Below are 20,546 nucleotides of genomic sequence, written 5' to 3'. Positions count from 1 at the left end.
TTGTTGCTATGAGAGATGTCTGAGATTTTGCTGCCTTTGGCTTCTGCTAGGATTTTTATGATTTCACAACTTACATTTAAGTCCTTTATTCATATTAAGTTTATTCTCATGCATGATATAAATTGGTGGTCTAGTTTCATTTTTTTTTTGTTGCACATATCTGTCCAGTTTTCCTAGCATCATTTATTGAAGAGACTGTCTTGACTCCATTGTATGCTTTTGCCTCCTTTGTCAAATATTAGTTGAGTGTAATGTCTTGGGTAGATTTCTGGGTTTTCTGTTCTGTTCCATTAGTCTATATGTCCGTTCTTGTGCCAGTACCAGATAGTTTTGAGAACAGTGGCTTTGTAGTATAGCTTGATATCTGGTATTGTGAGCTCTTCAACTTTGTTCTTCTTTCTCAAAGTTGCTGCAGCTATTCAGGGTCTTTTAGATTCCATGTAAATATTTGGAGTATTTGTTCTATATTTGTGAAATATATGCCATTAGTGTTTTAATAGGGATTGCATTGCCTTGGGTAGTGTGGACATTTTAATGATGTTAATTCTTACCAACCCACAAGCACTTGTTTATATCTTTCTCTGTCTCTTTTTTCAACATCATGTAGTTTTTTGAGTATAAGTCTTTTACCTCCTTGGTTAAGTTTATTCTAAGTATCTTAATTTTTTGTTGCAATGATAAATGGGATTGTTTGTTTAGTTTATCTTTCTGAGAATTCATATTGGTGTATAAAGATTTTTGGATGTTAATTTTGTATCTTGCTACATTGCCAAATTCAGTAACTAAATCTAGTAGTTTTTGGTGGAGTCTTTAGGGTTTTCTATGTACAATATTATGCTATCTGTGATTAATGAGAGTTTTACTTCTTCCTTTCCAATTTGGATGCCTTTTATGTTTTCTTCTTGTCTGATCGCTGTGGCTAGGACTTCCAGTACTATGTTGAGTAAGAGTGGTGAAAGCACAACCCTGTCTTGTTCATGTTCTTAGGGGAAGTGATTTTAGTTTTTGCCCATAGAGTATGTTTGCTGTACATTTGTCACATATGGCCTTTTTCATGTTGAGATAGGCTCCCTCTATTCCCACTTTGCTGAGTGTTTTTATCAAAAATGGGTGTTGGGATTTTGTCGAATGCTTTTTCTGCATCTATTGATATGATCATGTGATTTTTAAAATATATATTTGTATTGATTCCAGAGAGGAAGGGAAAGGGAGAGAGAGAAACATCAATGATGAGAGAGAATCATTGATTGGCTGCCTTTTGTGTGCCTGCCCCCCCAAGGGATCAAGCCCACAACCCAGGTATAGGACTTAACTGGAATCCAACCCAGGACCCTTCAGTCAGCAGACTAATGATCTATACACTGAGCAAAACCAGCTAGGGTTGATCATGTGATTTTTGTTTTTTAATTTGTTAATGTGATGTATCACGTTTATTGATTTGCGAATAGTGTATCAGCCTTGCCTCCCTGGAATAAATCCCACTTGGTCATGGTGTATGATCTTTTTAATATATTGCTGGGTCTGATTTACTCATATTTTGTTGAGGATTTTAGTATCTATGTTCATCAGTAATATTGGCTTGCAACTCTCTTTTCTTTTTTAGTTCTCTTTCTTTGCAATGTTTTTTTTATCTAGTTTTGGAATTAGAATAATGCTGACCTCATAAAAAGAGCTTTGAAGTGTTTCTTCCTCTTGGATTTTTTGGAATAGTTTGAGGAGGATAGGCGTTAGTTGTCCTTTGTGGTAAAACTCCCCTGTGTACCTCTGTAGACCTGTGCTTTTGTTTTCTGGGAGTTATTTGATTACTGCTTCTATTTAATAATTTGTTATTGGCTTATAGAGGTTTTCTGATGGAGTTTTGGAAGATTGTATTTTTTTTTAGGAATTTGTCTATTCCATTCACATTGTCCAGTTTGATGGCATATAGTTGTTCATAGTATTGTTTTACAATCCTTTTGTATTTTTGTTGATTCTCACATCAATGTTTCTCTCTTCTTCTCTCTTCCCTTCTCTCTAAAAATCAATAATTAAATAATTAAAAATTAAATTAATTAAAAATATGGACTATATTAAAAAATAATATCAGCAGAGCAAAACACCAAGCAAGATACCAATGACATTTTCAACATGTTATAAATAATAAAGGGTATGTATAGTTGATTTCTAGTTACTGTTTCTTGCTTAGTCAAAGCTTGCTTGTATCTTCTTTTCCCATATTTTCTCTGAAATGATTACAGATTTTTGTTGCTTTGTTCCAGAATATATGGACTTCTTCATTTTTGTGAATCTGACCCTACATTCAAATCTTCAAATATATATATATATATATATATATATATATATATTTTGTGTGTGTGTGTGTGTGTGTGTGTGTGTGTGTTTAATATTTTGGAATTGTCAACTCTTACCTTCCAAGTTTAATGAAATTCTAAAATTTACAAAATATCTTGAATGATTAAGTTACAAAACATTCCATAGCTTTTACCATAGCTTTCACCCAGCCTTTTACCATAGATGAGTAGGTATTTTTTCAACATCCTTCCTTGGATCTAGGGTTATGTATAGGTGCTGCTTGTCACACTTATGGGCTTCATGTCACATTGCCTATGTCCTTAGTCTCTCAAATCCAAGATCAGTTAATTCACTCATTCATCTCATTTTTTTTTTTTTTTTTTTTTTTTTTGCACTGGACTCTCCTTCCTTCTCAAATATACACTAAGATAGCTCAGGAGATAGGTTAAGGCAATAAATAGCTCTATTCAAATGTGACCTAAAACTGAAGGGTGACCAGGTTGATTGGTACCTTACCCATATGTGGGAATGAACGCTTTCTATGTTAGCCCAAATTTCATATTAGAATTAATACAAACAAAAGGCACTTACTTTTCAGATGTGTCTCTCTACTCCAATGCTGGTTTTTTAGGCACATTCAGTTTGTGAAAATTCATTGGGCTGAACACGTGATTTGATCCACACTTCGTATGTCTATTACACTTCTGTGCAAATTTTTAAAAGAACTAACTTGCTATTGTTAAAAAAAAAAAAAAAAAAAAAAAAAAAAAGAATGAAAAAGTGCCAAGGACAAAAAAGCTTGGGAACCACTGATCAGGTTCAGCTTCCAATCCCAGAATGATTAGGGATGAGGAAACTGAAGCTTGGAAGGGAAAACTTACTTGAGAGTTGGGGGAGTGTCTCATATAATAGGGGCTGACCCTCGGGCCCCTGACTCTAGTTCTGTCTTACTTTTTCTTACCTTTCAGAAAGGGGATGAGGAAAAATCCAGCGTGCACTAACGGCGGAGCTGGATGACATTCGCAGAACCCCAGATGCATCCTTCATGAGTCATCACTTAACTTTCCTACTATTTTTTGCCAGCTTCAACCTCTTCCCTGGTCACTTAAAAACAGATACTTTTGTCTCATGAGAACTCGGGGATGGTTATTTTATGACCTAAGAATTATTTGATTACATATGCTTAGAAAAAAAGGGTAATTCGTTCCTGTGAAATCTATCAGGAGCCCAGCACAAGGTAGTCTGTTTCCCTTTCTAAGCCATTTTTAGTTTGGTGCTGTGTGGTTTAAATTTAGAATACTTTTTCCAAACTGGGAGTGGGGGTGTTGGTGCAGAGAAGGAACTCAGCTGTGACTACCGCTGCTGCGAGTTAAATGGTAAAATCTGGAAACCAGCGTTAAAGGAGAGGACTCTCAAGAGAAAGGGGATGCAGGAGAGCAGTCTTACCTTAATTGTACTGGTGGTGAGGGGTCAGTAAGGAGAAAGAAACAGTGAGAGGTATCTCCTCTTTTCCTCCTGCTTCAATGGGGCGTGGCTTATTGAGGATTTCCCCTCCTCTTTGACTCAGTTCTACTCTTTCAAATAGTAGCTTGAAGACTTTCTCTGACTCCAGGTCCCTCCCCTGTGTTCTGCTTTATAACACCTAGCATATGCTTGACACCTACTAGGTACTTAATATATTGTAATTTAAAAGTATATGTTTCCCAAAAGGAAATTGTGAAAATTCAAAAAGCACAAGAAAAACTGTGAACCTTCTATCATTCCATCCCTTAGAGATAACTGCTGGTAAAGCTTGAGTGTATCCCCTTTCTGTGTCATCTTTATATATCCATACTAGAGGCCCGGTGCATGAAATTTATGCATGGGGGGGGGGAGGGCAGGGTCCTTCAGCTCAGCCTGCACCCTCTCCAATCTTGGACCCCTCTAGAGATGTCCCACTGCCCTAAATCCCTCGCACAATCTAGGACTACTGGCTCCCTGATTGCCCCTAACCACTTCTGCCTGCCAGCCTGATCACCTCCTAACCACTGCCCTGCCAGCCTAATTGATGTCTAGCTGCTCCCCTGCCAGCCTGTTTATCCCCAACTGCCCTCCCTTGCAGGCCATCTTGTGGTGGCCATCTTCTGCCCCCACATGGGGGCAGAATCTTTGACCACATGGGGGCAACTATCTTGATCTTGTGTGTTGGAATGATGGTCAATCTGCATATTACTCTTTCATTAGATAGGATAGAGGCCTGGTGCATGGGTGGGGGCTAGCTTGTTTGCCCTGAAGAGTGTTATGGATCAGGGTAGGGATTCCTTTGGGGCATGGGATGGCCTGTGCTAGGGGCCTGTGGTGGTTTGCAGGCAGGCCATGGCCTCCCCACCCCCTCCCCTGCCATGACCCAAGTGGAGGCCCTGGTATCTGGGATTTATTTATTTTCTACAATTGAAACTTTGTAGCCTGGAGTGAAGTCAAGTCTTCTGTTCACTCAGTGGTGGCAGCCATTTCTGTTGGGGTTTATTTACCTTCTATCATTGAAACTTTGTAGCCTGGAGTGGAGGCCTAAACTGGCCAGGGCAGATGAAAAGCTTGGCTTTCTCTGTTGTCAGGGACAACCCTAGCCTGCTCTCTCCAGCTCCATAGCTGCCACCATTTTTCTTGGGATTTATCTTCTATAATTGAACCTTTGTACCCTCGACTGGAGGCCTGGGCCAGCCAGAGTGTGTGGAAAGCTTGGCTTCCTCCATTGCCAGGGAAACCCAAGCCTCCCTCCTGCTCTCTTTGGTGGCAGCCATCTTGGTTGGGGTTAATTTGCATACTTGTTCTGATTGGCTGGTGGGAATGGCTGGTGGTTATAATGAGGTGATAGTTAATTTGCATATTACTCTTTTATTAGGTAGGATATATGCTTTACTTTGTTTTTTGTTTTTTAAATTTTATTTATTTATTTATTTATTTTTTAATATATTTTATTGATTTTTTTTGCCCCCCCTCCTTCCCTCCCATACATACCCTCCCTCCCCAGAGTTTTATGTCCATTGGTTGTACTTATATGCATGTACACAAGTCCTTCGGTTGATCTATTATCATATTTTTCAGTTAACATGACTGCCAACTTTCTACATTTTTTAGTATCTGAAAAATATTTCAAAATTTATAATATTTCATAACAATAACATGGCCTTCAGTTATTAAAAGAAGATTTAGATACTGGCACTTTTAACAATTCAAACTCTAGTTAACAGGAAAATATGCTATTCATTTAGGAGGCTAATTCAAGTTTCAGAGTAAATAAATGATACAGTGGATAGAGCACATATTGACCTTTCTTCCTTCTTTCCTAAGCTTCCTTGTTTATTTTGGGGGATTGAAGATTTATTTTAGATTTTTAAAGAAATGAGGCATCTAGGTAGAATGAAAAATCCATTGTTCTAAAAGTTAAGACATCTAAAATTTTCCCACTTACAACCCAGACATTGAATCACCTTGATTCAGTCATTTCCCACTGCACTATGCCTATAATAAAGTCGATGCGCAGGATATTTTTATGGAATCTTCTAACGCACCCTGTATCACCAGCAACTTGGGGGATCAGTGAACATGTGCTACACAAAACTGACTTACTGTGTGTGTATTATTCTCTCCAAAAACCAGAACCTGATTTCCATTTGTTAATTAGTATTCTGCATTTGTCATTTGAATAGCAAAATTCCAAGTTAGATAGAACAGTGGTCATCTGGTTTTGTTTGCTTTTTGTGACCATCTGTAGATCACTTCTTAGGATTGAAAAGCCCATAAACCATCTTTTTCATCTTGTTTGATAAATGTCAAAAACTACCGCAGAACTGATTAGAGGAATGTGTTGGGCTTAATGTAACTCCAGTGAGGTGATGCATATAAATTTAAAATAGATACAGAAAGTAGGGTATTAATACATTTAAGAAACCAGTTGTAGGGACTTCCAGTCAAGATGGCAATATAGGTAAATGCACTACTCACATCCATCTTTCTTGAATAGAAAACCAACACTATTTTGCCGGCAAAGATTTAAAGGTTATGGAAAAGCTCTAACTTTATCTGAATAGTGAGGAGCTTAAAACATACTTACCACAACTTGGGCAGTTTGTTCCTGTAATTTGTGATCTAACCTTTTCTTTTGAGAACTTCTACATTTAATTTTTCAACAAACACATGGTTCCCTATCTCTGTACCACATGGGCATGGTGATTTCAGAGCCAAAGGTGAAAGTGTCATGTTTTGTTATCCATAAATACTATTTGGCCCAAAGGAAATAATCTGTAAAATGGTGAGTCATAATTCTTTCAGAAAAATGATTTGCAGTGTATGAATTTTCTACTAAGATAAAAAAGTGAACATTTTCAAACTAAAATGATTTCAAAAGGTTCTAAGGTTGTGTGTTTTCCTTAACCCAGTAGAAGTGGTTTTATTTGCATAGGAAAATAGTTACTGCTATTTATAGTTACCAGATTCATATTAAACAGTGTGATGGAATACTAATAACTCTGATATGAACTGGTCAGTCCTTTATATATAGTTGTAGCACTGTGGCCTTATGCAGTTATAAATGCAATGATTAGCCTTTGTTGGGTGCTAAACATATACAGAGCAGTTTTCCATATGTCTTTCATGGACTCTTCCAAGTAGCATTAGTCATTCATTTAATAAGTATTTATCAGGCATGGAGTTAGGTACCAAACATGGCCCACAATCTGATGTGGGGAGTCATATATGTAACGGGAAATTTCAGTGTAGTGCATTGTAAGTTTATGTTCAAATATGTACAACGTTCTATGGGACCACATGAAATCATACCTAACTTGGTTTTGAGAACTTTGATGGTTTCTTGGCGAAATGCTATCTATGCAGGGATCTGAAGGGCAAGTAGGAATTGGCCAGGCAGGAGATTATAAAGAAGCCCTATGGACTTTAAGGCAGCATGGGGAAAGAGGAAAGTGGAGAGGGCTGAGTCTTCTAACCTGAAGGGTCCATTACGTCAAATACTTCAGACTGAGGGTGGCGGAAACCCTCGAATGGTTTTAAGCTGCTGAGTCACATAATTGGATCTGCAGTTTTGAAAGCTCAAATGTGAATCAGTTTGCTCATTTCTCTGTCTCAATTTTCTTATTTCTAACTTGAAAGGGTTAGTCTACCCTTTACAATTCCTTCCAACTTTAATATTCTAGAAATTTATTGTGTTTTGGAAAAACTCAATTCCAGACTGATTTCTAGATTTCTTGGGTAGCAAGGCCTGAGATCACAACTAGTGCTTGAAGAGGTGAGTTTGTGGGGCTGGGGAGGGGGTGCTGAGAGTGGGGACAAGAAGTTGAATGGACTGATATGACATGTCTACTGGGGAATAAGAAAACTGACAGTCTCCTCAAAGACCTCTTGTGGATAGCTTTAGCTTCTCAGCAGACAGATTAATGTCACCTTGTCCTGTTTCTAGTGCAGAAAAAATACAGTAGGCATTTTACAAACATTAAAATGCTATATACTGAGCTATTTACTGATGAAATGATACAAAATCTAGAATTTGCTTAAAAGTAGTTAGGTGTCTATATATGTAAAACATGATTGGCCATGACGTAATTGTTGATACCGAATGATGGGTACAAAGGATCCATTATACGATTTTCTGTATTCTGTATGTTTGAAAATTTCCACAATAGAAAGTAAAAGGAAAAAAACCCAACAACACACAGTACAATAAGATGCCCAACCTATCACTCACACTTCCTCATTTTTAGCACAAAAGACAAGTCATACTCTCTCATTTGGCCATAGTGAAGTAAATAGACTCAGAATCACTATGGCATAAGTGTTGACACTTTGCTTTAAGTTCTGGATCAACTTTGATGGCTTAAAATGTCCCAGACTGCACTGAAATTATTTGGGCAGACCAAAAAAAGTACATTCCAAGGAAAGGGCAACTCTTCTAGGGCGTTCACTGATGACATGGTCAGGGTTCTGCAGCTCTGGGTGACTCTGGCCAGGAGGGCAATATCTCAGCAGAGTGAGGTGGAGAGATCACTGGCTTTGGATTTATGCACAGTGGACCCAGCCGCATATCAGTCAAAGGACAATGACAAGACATAACAAAGGTCACGTTCACTGAACTTTATGTGGCAGGCACTGTGCTAAGCTCTTTATGTATTTTATAACATGCAATTCTAACAGCTGCCCAAAGATGCTACTATTTTATCGGTGAGGAAACTGAGGCATAGAGAAGTTAACTAATTTGTCCATGAACACATAGACTTTATGTTGTTCCTAGCAAATGTTGTGGCAAATAAATAAAATAGTGTTTAGCTTGTAGTTTGTATCCTAGTTAGGATTAGGTTTGGGTGCACATAACAACAACAACAACAAAGCAAAATAAAAACCACTTAAGACAAAATAGTTTGTTTCTCTCTCACCTTTAAGAGTCTAGAAATAATCAGTATAGGGCTGCCATAGTTCTCTAGGGATCAGGGTTCTTCTTTCCTATTACACTTCTAACTACACTTATTTCATTGTCAAAAGTCCTCCATTTCAAGGTCATCTCATGGCCCAAGACACCTGTTGGAGCTCCACGTTTTACCAGAAGAAAGAGAAAAGGAATGGGTTCTATTAGCATAGAAGGCGGAAAGGGACATTGGGCATCACTGACAATCACTGCTTTGCCCATGCTTAGCTGTGTTTCAGAGCCCTGGTCTCCATAGGTATGACATGGCCATGATAATTCTCCTCAAAAGACCTTTCACAGTTAGATGAGTAATACATGAGAAACCTAGGCTCTTAATTTAGTGGTCAGGAAATTCTGGTTCTTTCTCTGCTGTTAGATGTAGTCAAGTGGGCAGCAGTGGGTTGGTGTCTTAGAAACTGCCTGGAGATTCAGCACCCCAAGAATTGGCTCTGTATGCATTTGGGGTTGACCACTGCCTTCCTCATCATCATTGCAGAGGATTTGCCACATACTCTAGGGCTCACAACCTTTAGGCACAAAATAATGACATTTTAAGGATCTACAGGAGCAGAGTGCCGCAGCGAAGACAAGACTGCAGTCTATAGGGAAGACAAAGAAGGCAGACTCTGGCCAGAGTGAAGGCCTGGGTCCCGAGTGCCGGAGGAAAACCAGTGCTGGAAGCCAAGGGAAAGAAGGCTTATTGCACGAATCTCTTTATGCAATGGGCCTCTAGTCTTATATAATGAGCTCAGAGCCAAACATGAGAGTATCTAGAATTTAGGAAAACATTCACTTCAGTGTAGATTTGCTTCTGACTTTGGAAATCTGTTCACCATGCAAAAATTTTGAGTTTTGTTTTCCCCAGGATTGATTGCAGTTGAGCACAGAGCTATCTTAGTCTGTTGGTGTCTGTCTATTTGAGAAACTGAAGTTCCTCTGCTTATAAGATGACAGATGAAAGGGACAGGCACTTCCATGAGTTATCTTCAAATGGTAATGTAGGTGTAACTTTATTATACCAGGAGCCTGTCCTTGAAAAGTCAGGCTCTTGATCCCAGGAGGTGTCATGCAGGGGGCAGCCAATCAATGTTTCACTCTCAAGTAGATGTTTCTCACCCTTCCCCTCTCTCAAAAAATCAATAAAAAAATCAATCAATCAACAAATAATATATATATATATAAATAATATATATATAAATATATATATATTAGGGAAGACATTATTTATTTTTGTTGTTATTGTTTTGTGTTTTGTTTGTTGTCATTTGCTTTTTTTGTGACTGTCTGAAATTTCTATAACTTTGCTCCAGATGCAGCAGGGCAAGGCCTCAAACTGTTCCAAAATGTTCTCACAAGCACTGTAGGAATGCACAGGGTCACGCCAGACCCAAACACGCTGGAGGCTTGCAGAAAAAATATTTTTAAAAATATATTTTATTGGTTTTAGAGAAGAAAGAAGAGTCTGGAATAGAGCCTGGGATCCTTCAGTCTGCAGGCTGACTATCCATTGAGCCAAACCAGCTAGGGCTAAAAATATTTAAAATAAAATAAAATAAAATGCATGATTTCTTAGATGTGATGAAATACAGTATTTGAGTAGGGCTTTAGCATTTATCATATGCTTTCATGTACCCTATTTCATCTGATTCTTCCTATGAGGGAGGCAAAGTAGTCTCCCCAATTTTATAGAGAGAAAATGAGGCTGATAAATAGATTATAGAAAACTTACATTGACAGGTCCAGAACTTAAACATAATTGTACTTTCCCCCCCAAAGCTAGTGGTTTTCCACAATGACTTGATGTCTTCTTAATTTGCATACACACACACACACACACACACACACACACGTATACACATACATGTGCAAATACAGAGACCAAGCTTATTTTTTTTTTTAAAGCGAGAAACTTGCTTTTAATTAAAATAAAGTTTTTTTTTTCCTACTAGAGATTTAAAATGAGGCCAAAGAGTAGCAAAGTATCAATTTTCAGGAGCACAGCATACAAACTCCTCTAGCCCAGATGGTTACAAATGAGCCTGCCTATTGGGAAGCCACAGTAATTGAAAACTTTCATGTTTCACCGAGCAGAACTGATAGCAAAGCAAGGGTAGGTCCCACAGGGTGTCCAAACCATTTTTCACTGGCCACACTTAGGACAAACCAGGAATGACCGAGGCATCCTCTGGCTTTCACTTTGACCACCAGAACCACCTCTTCAGTCTGGTACAGTGGCCAGAGCATGGACAGGAAGACTGGAGTTTGAATCCTAAGTGATTGGTAGCTCTGTGAGCTTGGGCAAGTTACTCAACCTCTACAGTTTGCCTCAAAATAAGGATAATATCTTTGCAGAGTTGTTGGGAAGGTGATAGTTAAAGTAGTTAAGGTACCTGGCAAATGGTAAATAACCAATAGCAGTTGTTTTTCTTATTATTAGAGCTTTAAGGAAGCACAGGTTTGGGGGAATTGTCCCCCCAACCCCCAAGGAATTATCTTAAAAAATATATCCTGCCTGGAAAAATGTGTCCTATTTTTCTGGGAAACTTAGCACTTCCATCAGGCACCCAGAACAGACAACCTCATTCCTCAGGAATATTGTAGGAATAATTGGGATTTTCTTCTATTAAGCATCAGCTCACTCAGTTTTTCCTAGCATACTTCCTTGTCTCTCATTGTACTGCTCTGTGTCAGCAATTTTCAACCTTCTTCATCTCCTGGAACATATAAGCTAATTACTAAAATTCTGTAGCACACCAAACAATTTATGTTTTGCTGATCTGACAAAAAAAAAAAAAAAAAGGTATAATTTTGATTGATTTACAAAAATAATAATAATAATAACCTATGTTTTTTTGCTCCAAAGTAACTTTTTAAAAAATCATGTGCTTCTACATGTATATAAAATTTCAGCCGGGACTGTTTTGGCTCAATGGATAGAGCATCGGCTTGGGGACTGAAAGGTCCCTGGTTCGATTCCGGTCAAGGGCATGTACCTTGGTTGCGGGCACATCCCTAGTGGGGGGTGTGCAAGAGGCAGCTGATCGATGACTCTCTCTCATCGATGTTTCTAACTCTCTATCTCTCTCCATTCCTCTCTGTATAAAATCAATAAAATATATTTTAAAAAAAGATTTCTGTTACCAAGAATTAATCAATCAGACGCAATTTTGTATGCAATGTGACCAATAAGATGCATTTCTATTATATGACCTATCTATTAATAAAAGAGTAATATTCAAATTGACCATCACTCCAAACACACAAGATGGCCGCCCCTATTGGAAACAAGATGGTCATCATAAGATGGCTAGCAGGGAAGGGCAGTTGGGAGGGACCAGGCCTGCAGGGGAGGGAAGTTAGGGGACCAGGCCTGTAGGGAAGGGCAGTTAGGGGTGACCATGCCTGTAGGGGAGGGTAGTTAGGGGTAACCAGGGCTTCAGAGCAGGACAATTGGGGGAGGGGGGCAGGCCTGCAGGGGAGGGAAGTTAGGGGTGACAAGGCCTGTAGGGGAGGGCAGTTAGGGGTGACCTGGTCTGCAAGGGAGGGCAGTTGGGGGCAACCAGGCCTGCAAGGGAGGATAATTATGGGTGACCAGGCTGACAGGGGAGGGCAGTTAGGGGCAATCAGGCAGGCAGGGGATCAGTTAGGTGTTGATCAAGCTGCAGGGGAGTGGTTAGGGGGTGATCAGGCTGGCAGGCAGAAGCAGTTAGGGGCAATCAGGCAGGCAGGTAGGTGAGTGGTTGGGAGCCAGCAGTCCTGGATCAGGCTTAAACCAGCAGTTGGACATCCCTCAAGGGGTCCCAGGTTGGAGAGGGTGCAGGCTGGGCTGAGGGACACTTCCCCACCATGCATGAATTTCGTGCACTGGGCCTCTAGTATATTTATGGTTCAAGACAGAGTATTCACACCAGACAGGTATTGTTGTTTTGTTGGTTGCCACTTTTTTATTTGACAATCTAAGGGAAAAGAGGTCATTGCCCCTGACTAAACAGTCAGGTATTGCTTGTTTTAAAAATTCTGGAGGCACACTGGTTGAAAATCACTGCTCTATGTGTAACTCTTGTCAGCTGTCACTATTTATGTGTATGTTCTATAGAAAAACTCAGATTAACTGGGACTTAGCTACTGGAACACTTAAATGGTCATGTTTTTCCCCCTCTGGGCTCCATTTGAAGGAGAAAGAGGAAAATGACAAGTAAAGTTTTAGGAAGGATAGGAAAATCATGTGATTTAACACCTTCCATTTTATTGCTAAAAGAAAGAGAATGATTATTAAGGCCACTCTGCTTATTAATAATAGAGGAAGGAGAGGATTTCCAGCCTATTCCCAGCCTTTCATTTGGACTGTGGCCTGTAGATGTGGCTTTTGGCACTTGTCTTGGTGGTGTTACTCCCTGGCTGTGGCCACTACACTGTGCAAGGTCTGACTGACGATGGGAATGAGCGGGACAGACTGGGTATCAAACACTGGGAAGTGGTGATGAAATGTGGCACTCAAACTGAAGCCTATCTACCTTCTGTGAAGGCATGTAAATTAAAAAAAATTTTTTCTTTTTTTAGGTACAAGACAAACAAAAACTGGTCTGAGGGCCAGTTGGAGCACCTCGCTTTTAGTTTCAGTACCTTGTACCAACTATATCCACAGGCCTTATTCAATAAGGAGATCATCTGAATTATGGACCTGAGGCATGTTGCCAAAGGAAGTTTCAATGCTATTCATTGATTTATATAAACTAAAGCAGAAAATTGAAGAAGTGCATTTTAGAAACCTAATCACAATGCATTTTGCAGCAGAGAGAACACAGTAGAAGCTCTGCCCTCATTTGCTATCTCGTTAGCTAGAATTCTTGGTTGTCCAATTATCTAAGTGAATTCAGATGTCACAGTGTAGAGGTCATTAAAAATTGTGAAAACTACCCCTGGCTGGGGGGCTTAGTTGTTTGGAGCATCGTTCCATACACCAAAAGGTTGTGGGTTCTATTCCTTCTCAGGCACATACCTAGGTTGTAGGTTTGATTCCCCCGTTGGAGCACATATAGAAGGCAACTGATCCTCTCTCTCTCTCTTACTCTCTCTCTCTCCTCTCTCCACTTCCTCTCTCTCTAAAATCAACAAAAACACATTCTCAGGTGAGGATTAAAAAATTAGGGAAAACTAGGACCTCTCAGTACTGGAGGTTCTGTCATATATAGACACTCAAACATTTAAATACAGGGACCCATAGTGAGAAATACATTTATGTCATTTTTTGAGCAGAATCACACACACACACACACACACACACACACACACACACACACCAGAAACCCAAAATAGTATTTGAAGAAACAGTATCTTACCATATGCCCAAACTGATGTTTTCCAAACTGTTCCATTTTTATTAAAATAATGGTCATGAATTGCCATGCTTATTTTATATCTACTAGTAGATCACAACATTTTGTTTTAAAAAATCATGAGATGAGGTGATTGATGCTAATACATTTTTATTTACTCATTAAACTTGTTAATTCAAGAGATATTTACTCAATTTCTAATGAGTGTGAGGTGGACAGGGACAAAACATGGATTTTTGTCACCAAAGAGTCCAAAATCTAATGGGAAAGACTTGCATGAAAATGCCTAAAAACTCAAAGCAGAGCAGTCACTTCACATTTTACATGACACTTTTTAAAATTATTATACATCATAATGATAATCTTTTAAGTAGGCAGGACAGAATCTAGCCCCATTTTACAGATAGGAAATTGTGTTTTTGAAAAAGTGACCCATACAAAAATAATAGAACAACAGTGATAATAGCATTTGCTAAGCATTTACTATATTTAATTTTCACTACCACCTTACTTTTATGGTACTTTTACACTCATTTTACAGAGGAGAAAAGTGATACAGAGAGGTTAAGTAACTTGCCCAAGGTCATAGAGAGTTCTGGGGAACTAGGGTTCCCCATAGATTCTGGGGAACTAGGATTCAGTCCTAGGAAATATGGTTCCAGAACCTCAATCGTAACCATTGTGTTATAGTTCCTGGAAATCAGAAAGCAAAGATAATAATCTCTGCTAGGTTGTGTAATCTATTTGTCTTCTACCCCCACCAAAAATGTAGTGTGGATTGAGCCAGAAACCTGTGCATGTACCCTGACCTGAGCATAGGACAATGCTAAACCAACGAGCCAAACCAGCTGGTCTGATATGCTCATTATATCTCTAATTTTGTAGGGTTTTTAAGAGTTATTATAATTGACTTTGTTAATATTAAATTAAAAGTAAAATTAAAAAAATAAAGCGGTCCCTGTAACCCATTCATGTTTTTTCTTTAAATTTGCAAACTGGGAGATAGTTATTCAAAAATATGTTTCACCTAAATATATTCCAGCAATATGTCTGCAACTCTGAAAATGGTTCAGCAAAAATAACTGAGTGTGCTCTTTTTGAAAAAAATTTTCACTTTTCAAAAATGATCATCTCTAAATTCTCTTAATCCTGTGATTATAAACCCAGAATTTGACAAGGCACATGATGAACTCTGGGTATTTATTCTCCCTGTGGATTAGTAATGAATTAAATGAGAAGGAAATGTGCAGAAAAAGATTATTTAATATATAATTGGAAAAGATTTACTTACTAGACTTTTCAGAGTATTCTATCAGGTAACTAAAATAGCTCAATCTGACAGACTTGAAAAACTGGAAGTATAAAATTTGTGTTTAAAATTTTATTACAATCTTAACCGTCATTACTCAAGTTGTTTGATGTTGTAAATGAGCATTAACTGGTTTGGGATTTAGGTCAGATCATACCTTCACCAGGTAATGCAGTTAGGAAAGCAGCTGGTCAGGGGCTGGAGGATAAGACAGCATTTTAAAAAATTGAATTTATTTGGGTGAAACTGATGAACAAAATTATACAGATTTTCGGCCGCACAATTCTACTGCACAATCTAGGCCTCTCTACTGATTCATCCTCTTCCTACAAGGATTTGCATTTGCGTGATCCTTGAATAGAAAAAGTCTCCCAACCCGATTGATTTATTTTATGTAGACCTATGTAGAGCTCGAGCTTCCAGGAAACTCTTTGGATCCCAAGTGATTTGGACTGAAGTGCCTTGGAATGAATAATTTGAGTTTGTGTCCTTAGGAGACCGAAATCATAATAGCCAGAAAAAGCCAGAAAAGGAGAGAAGGCAAAACTAGCTTTGTGTATGGATGTAAGAAGATATTACACACATGTACCTATTTTCTTGTTTTGGTGATGAAACTCTGTCAGATGACTTTGGAAAAGCTTTTCACTTAGCGTTCCAAACCCTTATAGGGAAAAGGTTCCTTTTTATTCAAAATTTTCACCTGGTCTTCTGAAATGATGAGAATGATGGATACTTCTGCAGTCTTATTAATTCAGATGAAAATGGACATTTGGTAATTTCATTTTAAGAATTACAGTTACATCCAGGTTTTATAAGGCTTGAAATGTATACAACGTTGGGGTCCACTTGAAGAATAAAAATATGGAATGACAAATGTTAGATTAGGTACACAGTCTTGTAAGGGGCTCCGGCAAGAAAGGGGCCTTTTTGATCCCTGAACTTCATTGCCTTCATGATAAATTCTCCTCTAACAATGAGTGACTGCTTTCTTTGCCTCACACGACAAAAGAAAAAACAAAACAAAACGGGGAGGGGCTAGAAAATGGAAAGAAAGTCCTTGTTTAGCTTGCTTCCCAAATATCCCCTCAAGCCAGCTGAGTGGTTTGGTCCTTTCTCCAGGTCCCAAGGTAAATGAGGTCAGATCTGAAACTGCACCGGATTCAACTGTGCGTCCCTTTCTTCTTCTTCCCCAATTTATTCCTTCAACAAATAGTTACTCAACAGTCACATACATCCACTAGGTGTAAGAGACCCCAGTTGCCTCCTAGCGTTAGCATTAGAATGGCTAGCTCTTCCATCTCTCGCGTAGGGGTCATGCCCATTATGTGAAATGTGCACAAACAACCGCTGTTTCTTTCTCTCCTAGCGGACACTATAGCCAGTTCATTTGAGTTACAGGTCAGCCCTCCAGGACGGTAACCGTGGTGGGGAGGGGGGGAGGGGGGAGGGGGAGAAGGGGGGTGGCTTTGACTTGCCGAATCTCCCAGCAAATGTAGGTTAAGTGATACGAAATGGGCGTGTCTGGATCTTACCAAGAAACCCCTTCATCCCCAAAGCTTTACCAGCCAGAGGCACCGAGCCCCCTTTCTTCAGCTCAACACTCCAAAGAAAACACCCTCTACTTCCTGGCCGCAGTCGTCCCTCCCCCTCCCATCCCGCCCCGTTTTCCGCCTTCAGCCCACCTCCCCGAGAAGCTCCCCTCCCGTTCTCCCTCTCTTGTCTTCCTTCCCGCGGGCCTGGCGCGCTTGGGGCTGCCCTCCTGCGCGGGGCGACACGGCGACCCCTTTAGGGTGGCTTCCAGGCGGGCACTCTTCAGCCGGAGCGTGGCTGGCCCGGAGCCTGGAGCTCGGCGGGCCCGCGGCTCCGCCGTGGCGGCTCTGAGGACGCGCGCGCCGCCCCCTCGCTCCCTCCCTCTCTCCTTCCCTCCCTCCCTTGCGCCGGGCGCCCAGAGCGGCTGGTCTGCCCAGGGCGGTGGCTTCTTGCGCCCCGCAAGGCACAGCTCCTCTCCCGGAGGCCGCTCCCTCTTTCCTTCTTCTTGGCGTCATGTCGGGCAGTTGATCATTTTTCTTTCTTTCTTCCTTCCTTCCTTAAAAAAGAAAAGAAAAAAAAAATCTCTCCTCTAGTCCTCCCCACCTTCCACCTCTCCATTCGTCGTCTCCCAGGTTGATTTCTTTCCTCTTCTCTGGGCTTGCCCATGAGCCTCCTCGGGAGCTACCGGAAAAAGGCCAGCAACGATGGTTATGAATCCTTGCAGCTGGTGGACAGTAACGGGGACCTAAGTGCCGGGAGCGGCGGGGGTGGCGCCAAGCAGAGAGTGAATGTCGGGGCGGCGGCGGCGTGGAGTCCCGCCCGGCAGCCTGCGGACCGCGCCAGCACCATGGACAGCTCAGGTAGCGCCGCGGGCGGGCGGGAGCGCCGGCCTCAACTCCGCGGGCCCTCCGGGCGCGGCCCAGTCCCCTAGCCCGAGGCCCCCACCCCAGCCATGGCCTGCGAGAGGCCCGGGGAGAGGCCCGGGCATCTACTACCACCAGGGTGTCGCGTCTTTAATATCTCTAATCCAGGGAACTAGGAAATGTTAGGTTGGTCTGGAGGCCCAGTGACCGTAGTGAGCGCCTCTTGATCTGGCTTAGGCTGCTGAATTCACCTGCTGGGAGCGAGCGGGGAGAGGAAGGGTGAGCAGGGGAGGGGAAGGGGTGGCGCGAGGAGCGGCTGGGAAGGAGGGCGGGGAGAGGCAGCTGCTTTCACTATCCTGCTAGGGGAGAGCGGGAGAGAGGAAGGAGCAAGTGCTTTGATTGTGTTTGCAGCCTGGGGACGGTATTTATTCCAGTTGTTCTGGTCGTGCGGATATTACTTGCAATTGTGTAAAGCTCTACCCACCTCTCCATTCTGCTCTCTGCCAGGGTTGATGCTGTTTCTTGAGAAGTTTTTACCTGGGATCTAGAACCCTTTTTTACAAAGCTTTCATGATTTGCACAATGACACAATGAAAGTTTTTTTTTTTTTTTTTTATGTTGTCTTTGAGCTTTTTAAAAAAAATTTTTAAGGCATTTGCATTGAGTGTATTGATATTTCATAAACCTTTACATGTAAGGAAAGTGGAAATGCTTCCATTGTATCTGGGCTTGCAACCATCTTCTATAAAGCAATTTTGCAAGTTGAAATTTGCGCTTGAAAATGCTTTTTTAGTGACTTTCATAGCAAAACAGTCATTTAATATATCCATGTTGGACCAGGAGTAGTGTTCTAGTTGTTTTCTTACTTTTTCAAGGAACCAGGATACAAGGCGTGTTCACAGAGAGATAATTTATAATTGAAGTGCTCAGTGGTTTCTGCTACATTGATAACTTTAATATGGGACAACTGAGGACTCCAGAGGGAAGATTCATGTTGGGTCGTTTGGAAAGTAATGAAACTTTAAAGTTTAATTCCTGCACTTTGCAAACAAATGCTTACTTCTTTAATTGTGTACCCTTGCTGGGCTACCATTTTCTTTCTCATCCCATAAATGGGATGAAATATTGTTAACACATGTTCCAGTGCCCTGGCCTGAAAATGAATTTTACCCATGCAAACTCTTACTGAAGTTAAATAAGGTATTGGCGGGATGTTCTCTCAGGATCATTTTAAATTGAAGCTGAGATGGGACTGATGGTTTCAAGAGCTTTGGTATTGATGTTGTACATGGTTATTTGACTTATGTTTTTCCAAATCTGTGATATATCAAAATCCAAACCATCTTTAAACTAGATATTGTCTCATTTAAGTCTTAAAGATTCGTGTATTCCAAATGATACCACTGTAATCCCTTCTGGAACACAGTGGACATGTAAACAAATAAGTGAAATGAAAATGAACAGTTTCCAAATGAGTATGGAGGAGACGCACTTCAGGGAAATGAAAGAATTATGAAATTTTGTGTACCTAACTTTTATAAGGATTTTCACTTTTGGAATTGGAATTCTTTTTTAAGTATGCTACATTCTAGAATAAATTCAACACGTATTTCCTGAGCTTGTTATTTGCCAGGTACTGTGCCAAGCACTGTGCGGAATTAGAGAGACACTTTTGGCCTCTAGGGGGCAGTAACTCAAACACACAACCTCCAATGGTAAGTCCTGGTTCTTTGAAAATTATCTTTTTCAATAAATCAGAGTTTTTCAATAAATTTAAAGAAGAATGAACTGCCTTGATAAACTATTATAATGGGAAAGCATTTTATTATTAATATTGTTATCTCTAAAATGCTATTATTTGGAGTTGATTCTTCAGCTTAATCAAACTAGCACTATATGAAGAAGTTGCAGGGATTCATTCCCATCCCCCTCCCTCTGGTTAGGGGGAATGCTGTGGCTTTGTTGTGGCATCACTCTGTATTTAATGACTATTTTGGTGCATATTTGCAATTGAGAATGTAATTTAGGCGGATGCTGTTTGTCTGGTTTGGATGAGGGATTGGGCCCAGAAAATGGGGTTTCTCTCAGTGGGTAGCGTGTTTCATTTACTAGTGTAACTATATCTGTCTTGTCTAATCATAGTCTTTTCTTGTAAGATCCTCAATGAGTGGCTTTATGCAGTGTAAATGTATCCATTTGTTTAAGATATTTAATTAAACTCATAGATCATTTCTAAAGGAGCAGTACTCTGCCCATTCATTCAACTGATTGTACTGTGACATGCTGCATAAGATTGGTGGTTCATGGGGCTTTTGCTCTAACAGGAATGTTTATGAATGGAGAAAAATGTGTCGAGGTCTCTCTAGAGAATTTAAAGCTTAGTCTTAACAATACTGTATACCTGTATAGCTATTTCTAATAGATTGAACACTTGGACAGTAATCTCATTTCATTTACCCGGAATTCTAATTGGTAAAGTAAGCAGCATGTGAATGTGCCTAGGGACTTGGGATTGAATTTCTTCACAATTGTTACTAGCTATAAAATCTAGAAAATTATTAAGCTTGTACCCCATTATAAAAGGAGAATCATAATAGAGCTTTACTTTGAGGCTTAAAACAACATGAAAATATATTTGCAATCTTTCTTCTCATTACTGTCTGTGCCCTTCCAATCAGATGAGGAAACATATTCTTAGAGATGGCAGGAGACTGGTTCAGGGTGAAATAGCCACTTAGTGATAGCTAGATTGTTGAAAAACAAAC

At 40.1% G+C, this 20,546-nt stretch overlaps 1 protein-coding gene across 3 annotated transcripts in view; it reads left to right on the top strand.

Annotated features, from left to right (window-relative positions):
* DNAJC6 (DnaJ heat shock protein family (Hsp40) member C6) overlaps positions 1 to 20,546 on the top strand; it is a 128,379-nt gene that overhangs the window by 21,000 nt on the left and 86,833 nt on the right. Inside the window, exon 1 of one of the 3 annotated variants that reach the window (XM_084871362.1) lies at positions 17,423 to 17,778. The exons of the other annotated variants lie outside the window; for them this stretch is intronic. Within the exon in view, the coding sequence (XP_084727488.1) occupies positions 17,583 to 17,778 (196 nt within the window). The 5' untranslated portion in view covers positions 17,423 to 17,582. Of the gene's footprint in view, positions 1 to 17,422; positions 17,779 to 20,546 lie in introns of those variants that run through there. 3 annotated transcript variants of the gene reach the window in all.

This window comes from Pipistrellus hanaki (assembly GCF_964339955.1).
Source record: "Pipistrellus hanaki genome assembly, chromosome: 2".
NCBI lineage: Eukaryota > Metazoa > Chordata > Mammalia > Chiroptera > Vespertilionidae > Pipistrellus > Pipistrellus hanaki.
This window is presented reverse-complemented; position numbering and strand designations above follow the sequence as displayed.